Source organism: Ilyonectria robusta (assembly GCF_021365365.1).
Source record: "Ilyonectria robusta strain PMI_751 chromosome Unknown BGZ61scaffold_29, whole genome shotgun sequence".
NCBI lineage: Eukaryota > Fungi > Ascomycota > Sordariomycetes > Hypocreales > Nectriaceae > Ilyonectria > Ilyonectria robusta.
The window spans coordinates 138,443-152,583 of NW_025764463.1; the positions used below are offsets into that span (position 1 = coordinate 138,443).

General features: G+C 50.0%; 6 protein-coding genes across 6 annotated transcripts; 3 read left to right on the forward strand and 3 right to left on the reverse strand.

Moving 5' to 3' along the window:
• Positions 1-656: 656 nt before the first annotated feature.
• BGZ61DRAFT_484252 (uncharacterized protein) lies at positions 657-1,709 on the reverse strand (the record flags this gene model as incomplete). The annotated part of the gene is made up of 1 exon (XM_046249586.1): positions 657-1,709. One exon carries the CDS (start codon positions 1,707-1,709, stop codon positions 657-659), a length of 1,053 nt encoding a protein of 350 aa, XP_046097462.1.
• A 594-nt stretch (positions 1,710-2,303) lies between these two features.
• BGZ61DRAFT_559402 (PLC-like phosphodiesterase) lies at positions 2,304-3,316 on the forward strand (the record flags this gene model as incomplete). Its single annotated transcript, XM_046255760.1, has 1 exon — positions 2,304-3,316. Exon 1 carries the CDS (start codon positions 2,495-2,497, stop codon positions 3,314-3,316), a length of 822 nt encoding a protein of 273 aa, XP_046097463.1. The 5' UTR covers positions 2,304-2,494.
• Positions 3,317-3,537: 221 nt separating this feature from the next.
• On the forward strand, positions 3,538-6,022 carry BGZ61DRAFT_559405 (uncharacterized protein; the record flags this gene model as incomplete). Its single annotated transcript, XM_046255761.1, has 2 exons — positions 3,538-3,558; positions 3,673-6,022. The coding sequence occupies 2 exons, from the start codon at positions 3,538-3,540 to the stop codon at positions 5,791-5,793; spliced, it is 2,142 nt and encodes a 713-aa protein (XP_046097464.1). The 3' UTR covers positions 5,794-6,022.
• A 731-nt stretch (positions 6,023-6,753) lies between these two features.
• On the reverse strand, positions 6,754-8,976 carry BGZ61DRAFT_559411 (hsp70-like protein; the record flags this gene model as incomplete). Its single annotated transcript, XM_046255762.1, has 8 exons — positions 6,754-6,971; positions 7,034-7,169; positions 7,215-7,428; positions 7,480-7,948; positions 8,011-8,080; positions 8,133-8,177; positions 8,232-8,824; positions 8,901-8,976. The coding sequence occupies 8 exons, from the start codon at positions 8,974-8,976 to the stop codon at positions 6,754-6,756; spliced, it is 1,821 nt and encodes a 606-aa protein (XP_046097465.1).
• A 511-nt stretch (positions 8,977-9,487) lies between these two features.
• On the forward strand, positions 9,488-11,116 carry BGZ61DRAFT_559413 (uncharacterized protein; the record flags this gene model as incomplete). Its single annotated transcript, XM_046255763.1, has 4 exons — positions 9,488-9,520; positions 9,576-9,656; positions 9,706-10,603; positions 10,662-11,116. The coding sequence occupies 4 exons, from the start codon at positions 9,488-9,490 to the stop codon at positions 11,114-11,116; spliced, it is 1,467 nt and encodes a 488-aa protein (XP_046097466.1).
• Positions 11,117-12,077: 961 nt separating this feature from the next.
• On the reverse strand, positions 12,078-13,666 carry BGZ61DRAFT_366104 (major facilitator superfamily domain-containing protein; the record flags this gene model as incomplete). Its single annotated transcript, XM_046241653.1, has 3 exons — positions 12,078-12,676; positions 12,732-13,037; positions 13,099-13,666. 3 exons carry the CDS (start codon positions 13,664-13,666, stop codon positions 12,078-12,080), a joined length of 1,473 nt encoding a protein of 490 aa, XP_046097467.1.
• Between the last annotated feature and the right edge of the window lie 475 nt (positions 13,667-14,141).

The window sequence follows — 14,141 nt, forward strand, 5'->3', positions numbered from 1 at the left end:
TGCCCAAGCTGATCAGGTGCCCCGAGGGCCAAGGGACCATTAACCAGAACCCTCGGTCACCTGATCCGGTGCCAGGATAGATTAATTTTTGTCTTCTCACAGGCGGGTTACGTTTCGTCACGGGCTCTAGCACATCAATACAATAACTTGTCTCTATCCTTGCTTCCTGGATCCTGTTCCACATATTGATTCCTTTGGCCCTGTTACTCTTTCCACGTCAGAGGAGCTTGTTCTAGCCTTGATAAGGTCCAAACTTGCCTGATATGCGGTCCCAGATCATGTGGGCGACGCCTGTTCACAATTCTGCGACGGCAAAATTTTCGGTTTCACTTCCAATTGAGGTACACTGCCAAATACCAGGCCTCTCTTGCACACAAGCGAACACGGCACTGAGGTCCCTTGGTTCACATACTCTCCAATACCACTTACATCTAGCTATTCGTCGTCCGTGTCCCTGTTACATTGGGAAGTTAATTTGGCCGTAGTCCTTAGTTGTTTAAGCCACTAACATAAACCCACAATGAGAATCATCAGGCACCCTTGATCATGTGTAGTACATCTTCGCAGAAGTTTTCTGTTGACAAAACTGATTGCTAAATTTAGGCGATACTCCAAAGGTGACGTAGCTACCTGAAGGTTAGTGGCTTCTGCTTCTCTCAGTGTCCTATTATCTCGCTCATGGCCGCAAGGAGAGATTGGTGAATTTCTCCCCGCGCCACAACCAACCCTCTGTTACGATTCAGGTCTCTCCCAGCGCCGAAATCCACAGCCTTCCCATCCAAGTCCGTCACCTTCCCGCCAAGTTCAGTGAAGATGAGCTGCGTGCCTGCATGATCCCAGATGTGCATCTTGGATGCTGGACCGGCAGGGACCCAGAACTGCGCATTGCCGGCGCCAATGATGAGGGCTGCGTAGCGGATATGTGAGGACCATAGCTCAATGTTGGGAAATTTTGCCTTGAAGTGGTCGGCCAGTTTGGCAATAACATCGTGGCGGGTGACCTCGCAAGCGATGCAGTCGACAATGTGCAGCATGTTGGACCTGCATGGCTGGGGGAAGTTCAGAGGGAAAGCCTCCTCAAGGCCACGTAGTGTCATGGTCCGAAACGTCGAGCCTTGGCCTCGGACAGCTGTAAGCATAATGCCAAAGCCATTTATATCAACGTTATTCTCCGAAACCCGGGTCATTTCAGCGCTGATGTTCGGACATCCCAGTACACCGACAACCTCTATTCCGTTATTAACCAGGGATAACGAAACAGCGTACTGCTGGCCTCTCAGGAACGTTGCCGTTCCATCAATGGGATCCATAACCCAGAAACGCCCCTTATCACCTCCATTTCCACGTCCACCAAGGTCAATCCATCTCAGCATCTCATCGACAGATGCTGGTTTTGGCAATTCAACCCCTCCGGCGTCTGGGTCTGGCAAACCAGTTGCGGATAATACGAGTTCGTAAACCTTATTGCAGAGTCGTTCGTCAGCTCTCAAAGGGCTCGAGTTCTCTTCGCCCAAGAAGGAGTCGTTGGGAAAAGTATGGCGGAGAGCCCCGATAAGAACTGCCTGGGCTGCGAAGTCGGCAATAGTAACCGGGGAGTTGTCGTCTTTGGAGATCTCACTGACACTAGACTGAACTTGTTTCGTGAGGATCGAAGCTCGCAGAACAGCTAGTTCAGCAACATGCTGCTCACGTGCGTAGGGGGATGCCATGTCGATGATAAGGTGGGTGGATCGTTCGCAGCTATAGAATGCAAAGTATGAACGTGGTGTTTCTCCAGACAGCGGTATGTGAGTAATTCATTCGTTAGGCCGAACTTGTTGGTTACATCGTCTTGTTAGGAATAGTGCGTCCTGTGTAGTATCGATATTCTGTAGTAGGAATGCTTACAACAGAGTCAAGGTGTGATAGTTACTTGTTTTCCATTTTAACGGAAGGGGCGTATTAAAGATGGAAAGGCTCTTAGACGGGGGAATTGGGTTGAATCAAAGGCCAGTCAAGAGAAACTCGCCCCAGCCTCTTTGTATACAGCTAATCAACTTATTCGCTCTGTTTTTTGACAGACATGGTTGTAAATTTCCCCGCCAATCTCGGCAAGAGTGGAGTTGGTGGGTGGGATCGTGGCGGCTTAAGAGATGCCGACTCAGGCGAACTCGCTTGGAGATAAAGCAGCTCGGTTCAAGATAACGTGGTGCCCACAATTGCCGACCCAAGGAACACAACCATACGGTGCTCCCTATTACCAGTCGCGCCGTCCTCTCAGTGACATCTTCTGCTCTACTCGGCTCCGTTCTGTAGTTCAGTGGGACTTCAGTTTCTCGGTTCCGAAGCGACGTCGGGATTATTCTTGATGACAACTCAGGGACAAATACCTCTTGATTGACGCTAGATTGGATTAGGGCTGCCAGTGGATGATTACTTACTCTTCACTTCCCTTTTACTCAATCGCCTTGTGAACATCGTATCAACTCCTACACCGAGAAAAAAACCCAGAAATATGAGTAATCGGCTACGAACGACGCCGCAGACGACCCGGATCGCTGGACATCGAGGGTACAGTTCTGACGCTCCGGAGAATACCCTCGCAGCGTTCCGTAAGGCCCAGGAGATCGGCGGCAAGGGTGTCACCTGCGAGACTGACCTCGCGCTGACCAGGGATGGCGAGTTGATTCTGATCCATGATGAGACGGTGGATCGCACGACAGACGGCAATGGCCTCGTTCGCAACATGGACTATTCAGAGATTGCAAAACTCGACGCGGGCCGGTGGTTTAGCGAGGCCTTTGCAGGAGAGCGAGTTCCGCTGTTGAGGGATGCTTTGTGTCTTGCGCGAGAGCTGGGAATCATCTATCAACTCGAGCTCAAGATCTACGACCGAAATGACGACATCTTCCCCAAGCTGAGAGCACTGATTGACGAACTTCAGTGCGCCGACCTGCTGCAGTTTTCATCCTTCGACTTCGTCCAGCTCCGGGCCGTCAAGAAGGCGATTCCCGAAGTCCCGACCGTCGCGATATCGCATTCTCGGTTGATCGACCCCGCAGCGGTGGCCCGAGAAGCAAACGTCGACGCAGTCAATCTGGAGATACAGCACTTCCCGAGTGGGGAAGCTCGTCAGCTTCACGCGGAGGGCTTCGCCGTCTTCTTACACGTGCCAGCCCCTGAGCGGCTTGCAAAGCTCAAGTCTTACGGCGTGGATATAGAGGCCCAGGCTGTTCAATGGGTTCGAGAAGGATTGTTGGATCAGGTCATAAGTGATGATGTGGCGCAGGTGGTCAGGATCATGAGTCAGGCTCGGGCTGGGCTGTCCGCCATTTGATCAACAACACGACGGGCGCATGTCGTTGCCTCGACGAAGCTGGTCGTTGTGGGATGATTCCTGTCGTTTGAGGTGATGATGAAATAGAGAAGTAGAAAGTATCTATCCTGTCGTTTCATTCGCTCTATCACATTTGTCAATCAGTCATCTGCATCGAGATGGTGGCCATTGTGATGTAGCGCAGTATTTGTTGAGGCACATCCACACAACCCAGCAAAAGTATGGATACCCATACTAATGCTGTAAGTTATGGATTGTAGCACATATTCTCAGTCCCTTCAACACTATCTTTTGACGCTCCCGCCTGGAAGCAGTCGTTTATTGCTTACCGTGCCCCTGAACGCCTGTGGTTATAGTGGAGGTTCACCAAGGTGAATCTAAGCACCAGCAGCAGCTCCCCAATTAGCGGCAAGTTAGTAGTCACGTGGGCCAGTCCACCAATGAGTTGGGGGCAATTCATTTCCGAGGAGATCGGTGGAGCATCTACTCACTCACTGTTCCATGATCCCTTCACCACGACGAGAAATCATTCACATCATCGCGTCACACCGGCCTTTCCAAGGCCCCCGGACGACTGTAGTTTCACTTTGTCACCAGCCATATCTCCACGTCTTGGTAGTTTACCGCTGCGAGCCCGAATGGAAGTCGACAGCATGCCAACAGAAACGGAATCCGCCAGCCCCAACGATAGTAGAACTCCCAGTTCTCATCGACAAAAGGCCTTATCTCGTCCGGATCAGAATTTCAAAGGCCGCGTTCGCACAGGATGCCTCGTCTGCAGAGCTCGAAAGGTAAAGTGTGACGAGCAACGGCCAACTTGCCAAAAATGCACACGGTTGAAAAAGGCATGCGTCTATAGGATTGCAACCAGGTGGGGACTGTCTCAATCACCGCCTATGGGTTCGGATCTGCTACCGAGACACTTTCAACGAGATCAAACCAGCACGGGAGCGGTGCCAAATAACGTCCCGATGCAGGCTGAAGCCGGAGACTATCCCATTCCTACACAACCTGGCCTCCCGGGAACCGTCTCCGACCCTGGGGCTCGGGAAATCTTGACCATCTCTGGTGATCTCGGACAGGCAGACCTGGGTCTTTCAATATCTAATGATTCCGATGAGTCGTCTCCAAATCATGGTGCTGATAACTTCGACCGAGGCTCCAGTCTCAGCGTTGCCGTTAATCCCTCAGATCGATTCCAGCAAACATCTCAGCTCATTTATCTGAGCACAACCATGGATTGGTTGGCAGCCTCCGAAGCGCCTTCTCCGTCTTCATTCAGCTACTTTATCGAAGTGGTGGAATGCCCTCTGCTGTCACCCTTTGACCATCTAAATTGGACAAGGATCAAACAGCACATCGCTCGCCTGGGGTTCCAGCACACCTCAGTTGCAGGGTCACTGCTGGCTGTTCAGGCTCTCTACAGAGCTCAGGTGGATCGTTTGCCAATGGCCTACGCCATGTCAGTTTACCAAGCCGCCGTCACTGGCTTCGAATCTACATCGGGCGATGAGGCAGTGGACTTTGATATCGTCTTGGTCAGCGCCTTCCTCCTTTGTCTCTGTGCAGTCTCTTTACCGAATGAGGACGGCCCTCACCTTGCCGTGTTTGATGGGGCTTTTGTAGTAAGGTTAGAGGCTTGGTTACTGAATGGGCATCGATCGCCTGTTTCCTTACGAATCTGTGCTTGGTTGCAACTCCTAAATACGACCACCAAGAGGCCAGGGAGCGCCGGCCTATTGTCCGCATCGGTGCTCAGCCTCCTATACAATCACGTCAAGGAGGTACCTGGTCTTTCCACACTGGACTGCGACGCGCATCCGGAACGTTGTTTATATGACGCCGTCGCTACGCCTATCTTTACATTTTACCTGAGGCTCCAAACGATGTCGAACCGAGTCGTAGATGTAACGCATTACCGTCGATCCCGTACCACGCCTGCTGACCAGGCAGAGGTGACCGATATCGTGGCAGCTCTGAAGATAGAGCTGTCTGATCTTTGGGAGAAGCGGCCGGCTACGTTGCACCTACAGCCAGACAAAGTTCGAGAACACCTCTCTGCTCAGATTTCCGACCAGCTCATCGCTCTTGCTGGAGTTTGCATTGCGGCATTTCATGCGGAGATCATCGTAATCGGTCGAATCCTGGGGGATCCTCCGTTTCCATCGCCCGAGGCCAAGCATGCCCTGGAGCAAATCCGAAGCATCGTCGAGGGTGGTTGGGATGTCTCTACGGATGGCGCACTCAACCCAGGATACATTCGACCTCTATTTGTGTACGCCCTCGAAAGCTTCCAAAAGGATGAATCGCAATGGGCAGCGGACCAGTTGAGGCGGATCAAGCACCCCAGTAGTAGAAGCAACTTCCTCGCGTCCTTTGTGGAGGCTCATGGACAAGCGCAGAGAGCTCAAGGCAGGAGGGTAACGATGAAATATTTTTGCTATCAGACCTTTGGCGTAGCGCTGCCATTCATGTAATTGATGATCGGGAAGATACTACCAACAGGGATAAGTCTCCCTTCAATGCCATTGATCAACGTTGCTTCTGCAGAGACATCGATTTTAAGATAAGGGAGTTGTTGAAACTTGCCTGCAGACTAGAGCAGGCAAAGGACGACTGGTGCAATGGATCGCGGCCGCGCTGACGAGGCAATAAACCGGCTTCCATTTATACATGAGCCAACCGATATCCCGCAGTAGTCATACCATTCAGTCCTTTATCATGTCACTCTTTTTTGTCACTGATGCTAATAAGCTGCCAGTCTACGGATGTGGATAGCTTTGGTGCTTGGGATTTGACTGTGGGTCTATAACCGTGGGCATCGTCGTAAAACATTTCCTGTTCGGGCGATTGGAGTGCACAATTTACGTAACTCCTGAGGCGATTTCCCTTCTTTAATTACGTAGCGAGTTGTAGATTACGTTTCACTCTATAATGACATCGCAGTACTGCTTCCGTGTGCGTAGCAATACCAAAAGCCCAATTTCCACTTCTCACCGTGGTATCTGTAATGGTGGGATATGGGTTGTTCTGTAAATTTCGTCAATATCTGCCGACGGAGAGAGGAGGAAGACGCTTACAAAGTGAGCTCCGTCTCTGACGGGGCTCTTCAGGTGATTTTCTTTCTCATAAAACCCACTAAATATATGCTGTTGCACTCATTCCCGTCGAGGTGGAATCGCTTGATTGATGTATACCTCGAATATTTGGGAAAAGCCATTGGCCCTACGTCGCCTGGTTTAACATGATTAGAGGATTACAAAGGATTGGATTTGAGCACGATATAACGTGAAAGGCTACAACGGTCAAATTTCTGCTGGGCACGTTTCACTTGATGGACGGATTGTCCCTTGCTACGAACATCGCTCCCAGATATGTGACATGAATAGTACCATCATAGTAAGATCAATCGATTGTGATGAATACCCGGACATCCTCTAACAATAAGAAAATCCCAGCTTGGCTTCACCCATTTCCCTCCCTCGCCACAATATCCGGAACTGTAGCAATCCGCTGTCATCTCCAAGGCGTATATTCAACACGAGAGATATTTCGTAGTGCGTGACACCCTGACTGTCCTTAACCTGCTTTAACTTCGACATGTCGACATTCTGCATGGCATCACTGTAGTCCACCGCTCCAACAAGTTCAATTCCTACACATTGCTCTTTATTAGTTCCTTGGCTAAGAGTCCTGGATTCTTCTCGATCAACTTACGATTGTTCTCCAGGGTATCTGGGGAGTCATCTAGACTGCAAGCATAGAGTTCGTGGGTATGCGTAGGACTACTGCGGGAACTGAAAAATTTGTCAAATTCGGTATTTATCTCGGTCGTTTCATCAACCAAGTCACCCTGATAGCATTAGTATCTCATTATTCACAGTGCATTTCTACACACCTTTCCAATTTCCCACGACATAAAACCGCTCAGGTTTTGGACGCCCGTAAATTTGTTAGTCCACAATCTCCGAACTGTTTCATCGAAGCCGTCGTGAAGGACGCCGTCATAAGGCTTCGACAACGAGTGTCCGTAATGCCGACGGCATTTCTTTTGACTAATGATGCCGCCCTCGAGTCCTCGAAGTACAGCTCCACATGCTATAGCAGACCATCTAAGATTGACATTAGAGCCACCTCCAGACCCAGATGTAGGGAAATCTTACCCGCCCGAATAAGGCGTCGTTAGTTGAATTTCTTGGCTTGTGCACCACTCTGCTAGCTTCTCTCGCAGATAAGGTGATGAACCGAAACCTCCCACAAGGACCATGGTTTTTATGCTTGGCTCGTTTCTCTTCTCCACTTGTGCCACCTGGTTATCCACCAAAGAAGTTATCTTTTCAACCACTGGATCGAACAGGCTTTTCATGTCGTCGTATGAAAGAACGATGTGGGAATATCTTTTGTTGTAACCAGCGGTATTCTTTGGCAAGTCGGGCATCGGCAAGTAGAGTTTGTAGATCTTCTTCGACGAATTATCCGACTTAAAGTCCTTTTTCTGGCCTTCGAAAGACGTCATGAATTGGCTCCCAGGTCCAGTTTGTTCTTTCCCGCGTGACGTAAAGGCAGGCCCAAATCGTTCGGCCATCAACTTGTACAAATTTCTGTCGACGAAAGTTCCACCGCATTTACCACCTATCGTTAGGGCATCAGTATCTGCAAAGAATAGACTGGGATTGCAGTAGGTCGTCTCTCACCTACGCCAACACAGATCTCTCTCAACTTCAGCTTTGGAGCGACGGAAGTAATTTCGTAAGTAGTTATGTCCTGGATCAGCCATCAGCCAGATGTCATCTTGACTACAGAGCCCTACACATACGACAGTGCCACCACCACAGTCGCAAACCATAACACCGGTTCCTTGCTGGGCAGCATGTTAGATACCTCTGGCAATAATGCCTTTGTTGAAGAAACTTACCTCTACGAGGTCCTCTGTGTGATGTAGACTAGACTTCAAGGAAAAATGTGCGGCGGCCTCGGGCTCGGGGATCAGATACATCTGATCGATGGGGCGGGATGCGAAGCCGGCTTCTATGGCGGCTTCTCGCGTCAATGTCTTCGCCTGTTCTGACCACGTCGCTGGCACCGTGACCCAAACATCCATGGGCAGAAGCCCCAACTTGTCTCTACCGCCAAGGAGGTGAACGATGTTGTCAGTGAACATTTTGCTCATGCCCCTCATATAATCAGTAACAACTTCTTTGGCCGTTTTCCCTCTCGGAAGCCTCATAAGTGCACTGGACGCCGTTTTCTTGAGGTCAGGATCGTCGAATTCAGATGGCAGAGAAACATTGTCCAGATGCAGCTTCGTCCAAGCCGAGCAATTCATGCCCGGTTCTACCTCATAGCCCCAAGCATTTTGGTCCAAGAATTCTTCGTTTTCGCTTGCATAAGCCATGATCGAAGGGGCCTTTTCGCAGTGTTCGGCATTGTGGGAAGCGCTTCCGGGGTACCTTGTCCAGGGTTTAATGTCTTTGAAATCGGCAGCACTCGTCAGAGCGAAACTGATTCCTGTGATGCGAACCCGTCAATCACCAATCCATGAGGAGTATCATGCAACTTCTACCAAAACATAGGATGACTGTACCTGAATACGTTGTTCCATAGTCGATGCCAACGATGAGTTTGGCCCTGTGGCGGATGGAGAGGCTCTCAGCTGGCATGTTCGGCAATGGGACAGTTGTAGCATGAGAATGTGTGCTTGGAATGTCTTGTCTGCGAGGGTTATTGCACTGCCGAATGTGGCGATTAAATAAGAAAAGAAGCAATGAGACGTCCAAGATGTGTTGGTCACGTACAAACCCCCACAGTCCGAAACATCTGTTGGCTCAGTCAAACCCAACATAGCCACCGGCCTATTCTTTGACCAACGTCTTAAAGCGGCGAATGGTCAGATGTGACGGCGCCAAATGACACACTACAATCGTTAGCGAGCCATTGGCTTGGACGAAGTACCAGCCGACGTTCGTCCCTAACCATGTCGGAGTGTGCAGACGGGTAGCGGCCCAAGACAGCAAATTGTATAAACATTCCTCCCACCACTCCGTGCCATCGCCTCTTCCCTGCATCTTACTGTTTTCATCAAAGAAACTTGGAATCAAAAATACCAGGAACGAATCATTGCCAGTTTTAACCATTTACGCACCTACCGTCTTGTCCAATTCACGATAGAAGATGTACCGAAATCCAGGAGACAACAAAGTGCCGGTGCGTCCCAGAAACAAGAAATTGAGGTTAATCAATCAACTACTGACACTCCCAGGGAGAGTATACGCAGACAACATCTGGTGGTTCATATCAAAAGGCAGGCCGCATCCCCTCGGATGGACACTCTCAGCCAGTCGTACGCCTTGGCCAACCCCCAATGGCAACAATAGCTGATTTGCATTTAGTTACAGACCCTCCGAGACAGAGATACATCATCAAGCAATCAAATCCAAAACACTTCCGCTGAAGTTGAGAGGCGCCAGTACGATCAACAGCAAGATGCTGCTCAGACGAAAAGAGGCATCTTAAAGTTGATCAACAAGTCCATTTTTGGTAGTGGGAGTCCCGAGCAACCAAACGATCCACCGCCAAAAGGTCACCATCGAGAAGCATCCAGGGTCACAATCAGGGATCTGGAGCAGAAGTTGAAAACAGCCGAAGGGCAGCGTGACCATTCTAACGCCCAGCTAGAACAGTGGATGGCTGAGGTCGCGAAATCTCGCAGCGTGGAAAGAAAGTGGAGCGAGAGCCTGGATTTCATCGCGAGCCAAAATAAAGAGGTTCAATCTAAAAACGCCGCTTTGGAAGAGGAGTTGTTAAAAGCTATCAAGGAGCGAGAGCTCATTTCTAAAGAGCTTGAAGATGAGCGGAACTACACCCACACCCTTTTTCAAGATTTAAAGGACCAAGAAGCCATCATCCGGGAAACCCAATCCATCGTCGTCAATCAGCTTTCAAGCAACGTGTCAGCTGATTTTACCGATACCGCCATTGCAAAGTCACTGACTGACTTTTTCGATGACATGCTGCAGCCGTGGTGCGACGAGGCAGAGGCAGAACAAGTCGGTGGCGTGGACTCTTATATGGAAATGCTTGCTAGCTGTGGTCTACTGGCAACAGGCACCTTCTCAGTTCTTGACTTTCAAAATGCGCCAGATCCAGTCATGGTAATTGAGTCAATCTTGGCCCATGATCTTTGCCAGATGATGCTCACGGATGCGTATTATCTTTGCGAACTGAAGGATGGGAACAAAGAGTGGCGGCACGCGTTGGCCACATTCGAAAAACAAGCCAATACTGTTGGTAAGGTCGAATTCACTACTACTAAAGCAAGTCGCCAGCTAACTCTAGACACTGGTAGAATCTGCAATTCAGTGGAGGCTGTGCACAATTGACATCCTGGCGGCGGCATGTCCTATCCATCCAAACCTTTTCAAGCGATCAGCAGAAGCGTTTGTGAGCAAGTGTGCTGGCTTGTTGAAGCCTCTTGACTCAGACTTACAAATTAAGCTGTTAGAGATATTCATGACATTTGCAGAGCTCACAATGCGGCTTTGGAAGTTGCGTGTAGCCTCCATACAGCCCCTCGGTCTCAGCGCGCTCAAGAATACGCCCTTTGCGGCCTCCTCGCCACACATGGCCGCCCACCCAACCACGGCCCTACCTGCGGGTGATAAGAGGTTGGACGGCCAGCCGATCGGCATGGTAGCGCGCCCGCAGATTGTGTCGGAATATGTGTCGGACGGCCCAACAAAATCTAGGCGGAAGGTGACGTGGTCAAAGGCTAGTGTATGGTTGGTTGAGAATGTGAAATGATGATAGAGCGGAAATAATTGCGCTTTCGGTAGTAATAAGAGAATTGAAGACGGATCATGTACAGTTTGCCTTGTCACTAGCGGAACAGGAGATTGTCACTTGCAAATGATTTCTGTCACACACGTTTTAATGTAAATTAAATGAAGGCAAGTTCAGCAAATGACAACGCCGGCTCTGGAGGCGTCCATCGTCTAATGGATACATTTCCAACATCATCCCACGGCCTGCATACCTGAATTCTGGGCCTTAATCACAAGTTCAGTCGTTGTGTGATTAAGGAGCGTAACAGGGATCCGCGTCCCGTTGGTGGTATCGATGTAGTATCAATTCCTTGAGATGGTGTGCAAAAATACGAATTTGCAGGGCGGGGAGGCCTCCTGCAGCAGTAGACGAAACAGGCCGCCAATTGCGGCCTGGTCTGCCTCCCTATCAGATGAAGGCGTCAACACCTCTGATCTTCCACTTGTATCATTGGTGGCCTCGTTTGTCCTAAGCGCTCGGAAACATTTCGACATGTACCGGTATCAACAGCACATAAAGTGTAAATGTGTTGGGCCAATGGGTGAGATCACATATCTTGGGCCGCTTCCTGTCAGGCAACTAAATTTGCTGGTTGAAACTGACAAAGCAAGAGGGGGTATGAATAAGCGATTCTCATACAAGAAAAGAAAGTGAGGCGGCCAATGAGGATATGTCTATTATTAGCTTGGCCTTTATCTGTCCTGGAATTCGTGGTCTGACTTCGTGCTAGGCTTTCTGGCGCTTCGCGACCAACACAGCAAGTAGGACAGCGCAGCCGAAAATAGCATACCCAAGTCGTATGATAAGTGACTTTAAAGCAGCAACATGCGGGTTGAAACGAGGTGGGTGAATGGCCATGTGCAGGATAAGTGCAGATACAGTTAGAAAGCTCAGCAGGATGTTGAAGACGGGGTTATGTAGATCAATCGATCACCTTGCATCAAGTTGAATCCCGTGATAACTTCCCCATTGCCCTGAACTTTCTCCCTTGGTAGTAGAACACCCACGGAATAGGCACCATTAAAAGTGCAATGATAGCAAGCATGTTTGACGCCCACACGATCCCAAGCCGACCGTAAATACGTGAGACGAGGGGTGGAAAAATGCTGGCGAGAGAGCTCCGTAGAAACGTGTTGGCAGCCACTGCGCTCGCGCCGTATTTAGCAAATGTGTCCACCACGTAATTCAGCGCGGCCTGGAAGATTGTGAAGAATCCAAAGCCCATTAACGCGGCGCCACTAACGGGTGCGATCCAGTGGTACTTTGCCTCAGCCGTATTGCCAACGATAAAGAGGCCGATGGTGATGGATATTGCTCCAGCCATCATGGGCGGGAGCCGCGCTTCAGGGACCGCCCGGCCGTTATTGGCAGCTACACGGTTTAAATAAAACGACTGGCTTTTCAAGTTCATGAATGCTCCAGCAACAATGCCCACTAATAAAGCAAGGAAGGGGAGACTGCCGGTAAACTCATTCCACCCTCGCTCTCCCTGGAAGATGATGGGAAAGGCGCCAAGGTTGAGGTATACGATGCTGTAAACTGGAACCGGTCAATCACACTGTTGTGCATGTTGCTTCGGTAAGGAATGACTGACCAAAGCTGGAATGCAGAGCAAAGAGGAAACAAACAGGTGTTGCCAAAAGGCGAAGCGGCCTAACCAAGAACTTGGTCGTCATCTCCTTGAACGTGGGATCCCATTCTTCGTGTTTTGCGTGATATGCCCAATTGCCGGTTTGCAGTCTCATGCGCCTGGCTTTGGCTACGAGAAGCATCGGACCATACGATTCAGATAGAAGAAAAGAACCGAGAATCACCACCACAGCCATGTAAATCGCTGTGACATATTGAGTCCATCGCCATCCGAGCGAGGAGTGCATGATTGCACCACCTGCTACGGGACCTAGAAGGAAGCCATCCTGGTCAGTTACTCATCAACTCCAAGATTCTGACATCAAACTTACCAAATACCGGACCCCCAACAACTGCGCCAGCGTACCCGACCAGTGCCAGTCCGCGCTGCTGAGGATTAAACAAATCCGCCAGCACACCTCCTGTAATGGCAATAGGTGCGCTACCGAAGAACCCGACAAAGAAGCGTGTGGCGAGAATCGTGGGTAGATTTGTAGCAACCGCTGTCCCGATAGTGAAGATCAAAGCCAGAAAATATGGCACAAGCACTGGTGCTTTCCGACCGAACAGCTCGCTCATCGGGGCCCAGAGCAATGGGCCAGTTCCAAAGCCGATTAGCAGAGTGCTGGTGCCCAAATTGGCCACGTCTTGACCAACATTGAACTGCGTGGCGATTTCTTTTACCCCGGTTGAGTAGATAGCACTCGACAGCGTGACGCCCATTGTTAATAGGCCGTAGAGAATGGTGCAAGTGACCTTTTGATGAGTTGGCCAGTTTTTGGGATCGCAGGCGTCATCCGGGCCGTCAAATTGAACGATGAAGTTGGCGCGAGTGGTCTCGTTTGCGCCTTTGGTAACTTCCGCGGTCCACCTGGCGGGAGGTCGAGCGATGTCTTCCATCTTTCATTAACGAGTAAGAGGTTCAAAGGGACTGGATTCGTAAGGTTGTTCACTGGGAGCGTCATTCCATCGAGTATAGTAATATTCAGCAGTCAATGGCCCAGAGGGCCCTTTTCTTCGAAACTCCCAAGACTAGCAATCAGCATATTCTCTAACTTGTCGCTCAAGAGACGCGTGCCAAGTTCAAATCCATGGTTCGATGACATGTGGTGATCAATAATACCCATTCGTCACTAGAAACGGAGGCCCCATGAATTATTGTGGTTCCCGCTAATCCGATCGTGGCATTTCTTTACGACAGACACTAGCTTCTTTAGTGACAAAGGTACGAATAATTGCCAATAAGGACGTAGATTAATGTGTGTCGTTGACATGGTCCTACAAACTAAATGTACAACCCTCACCGTCCTCGCTCGTTTGCAATCAAAACCTGCTACTTCCCTCGCCCAACTTCAGAGGCCGCAAAAGCTTATTG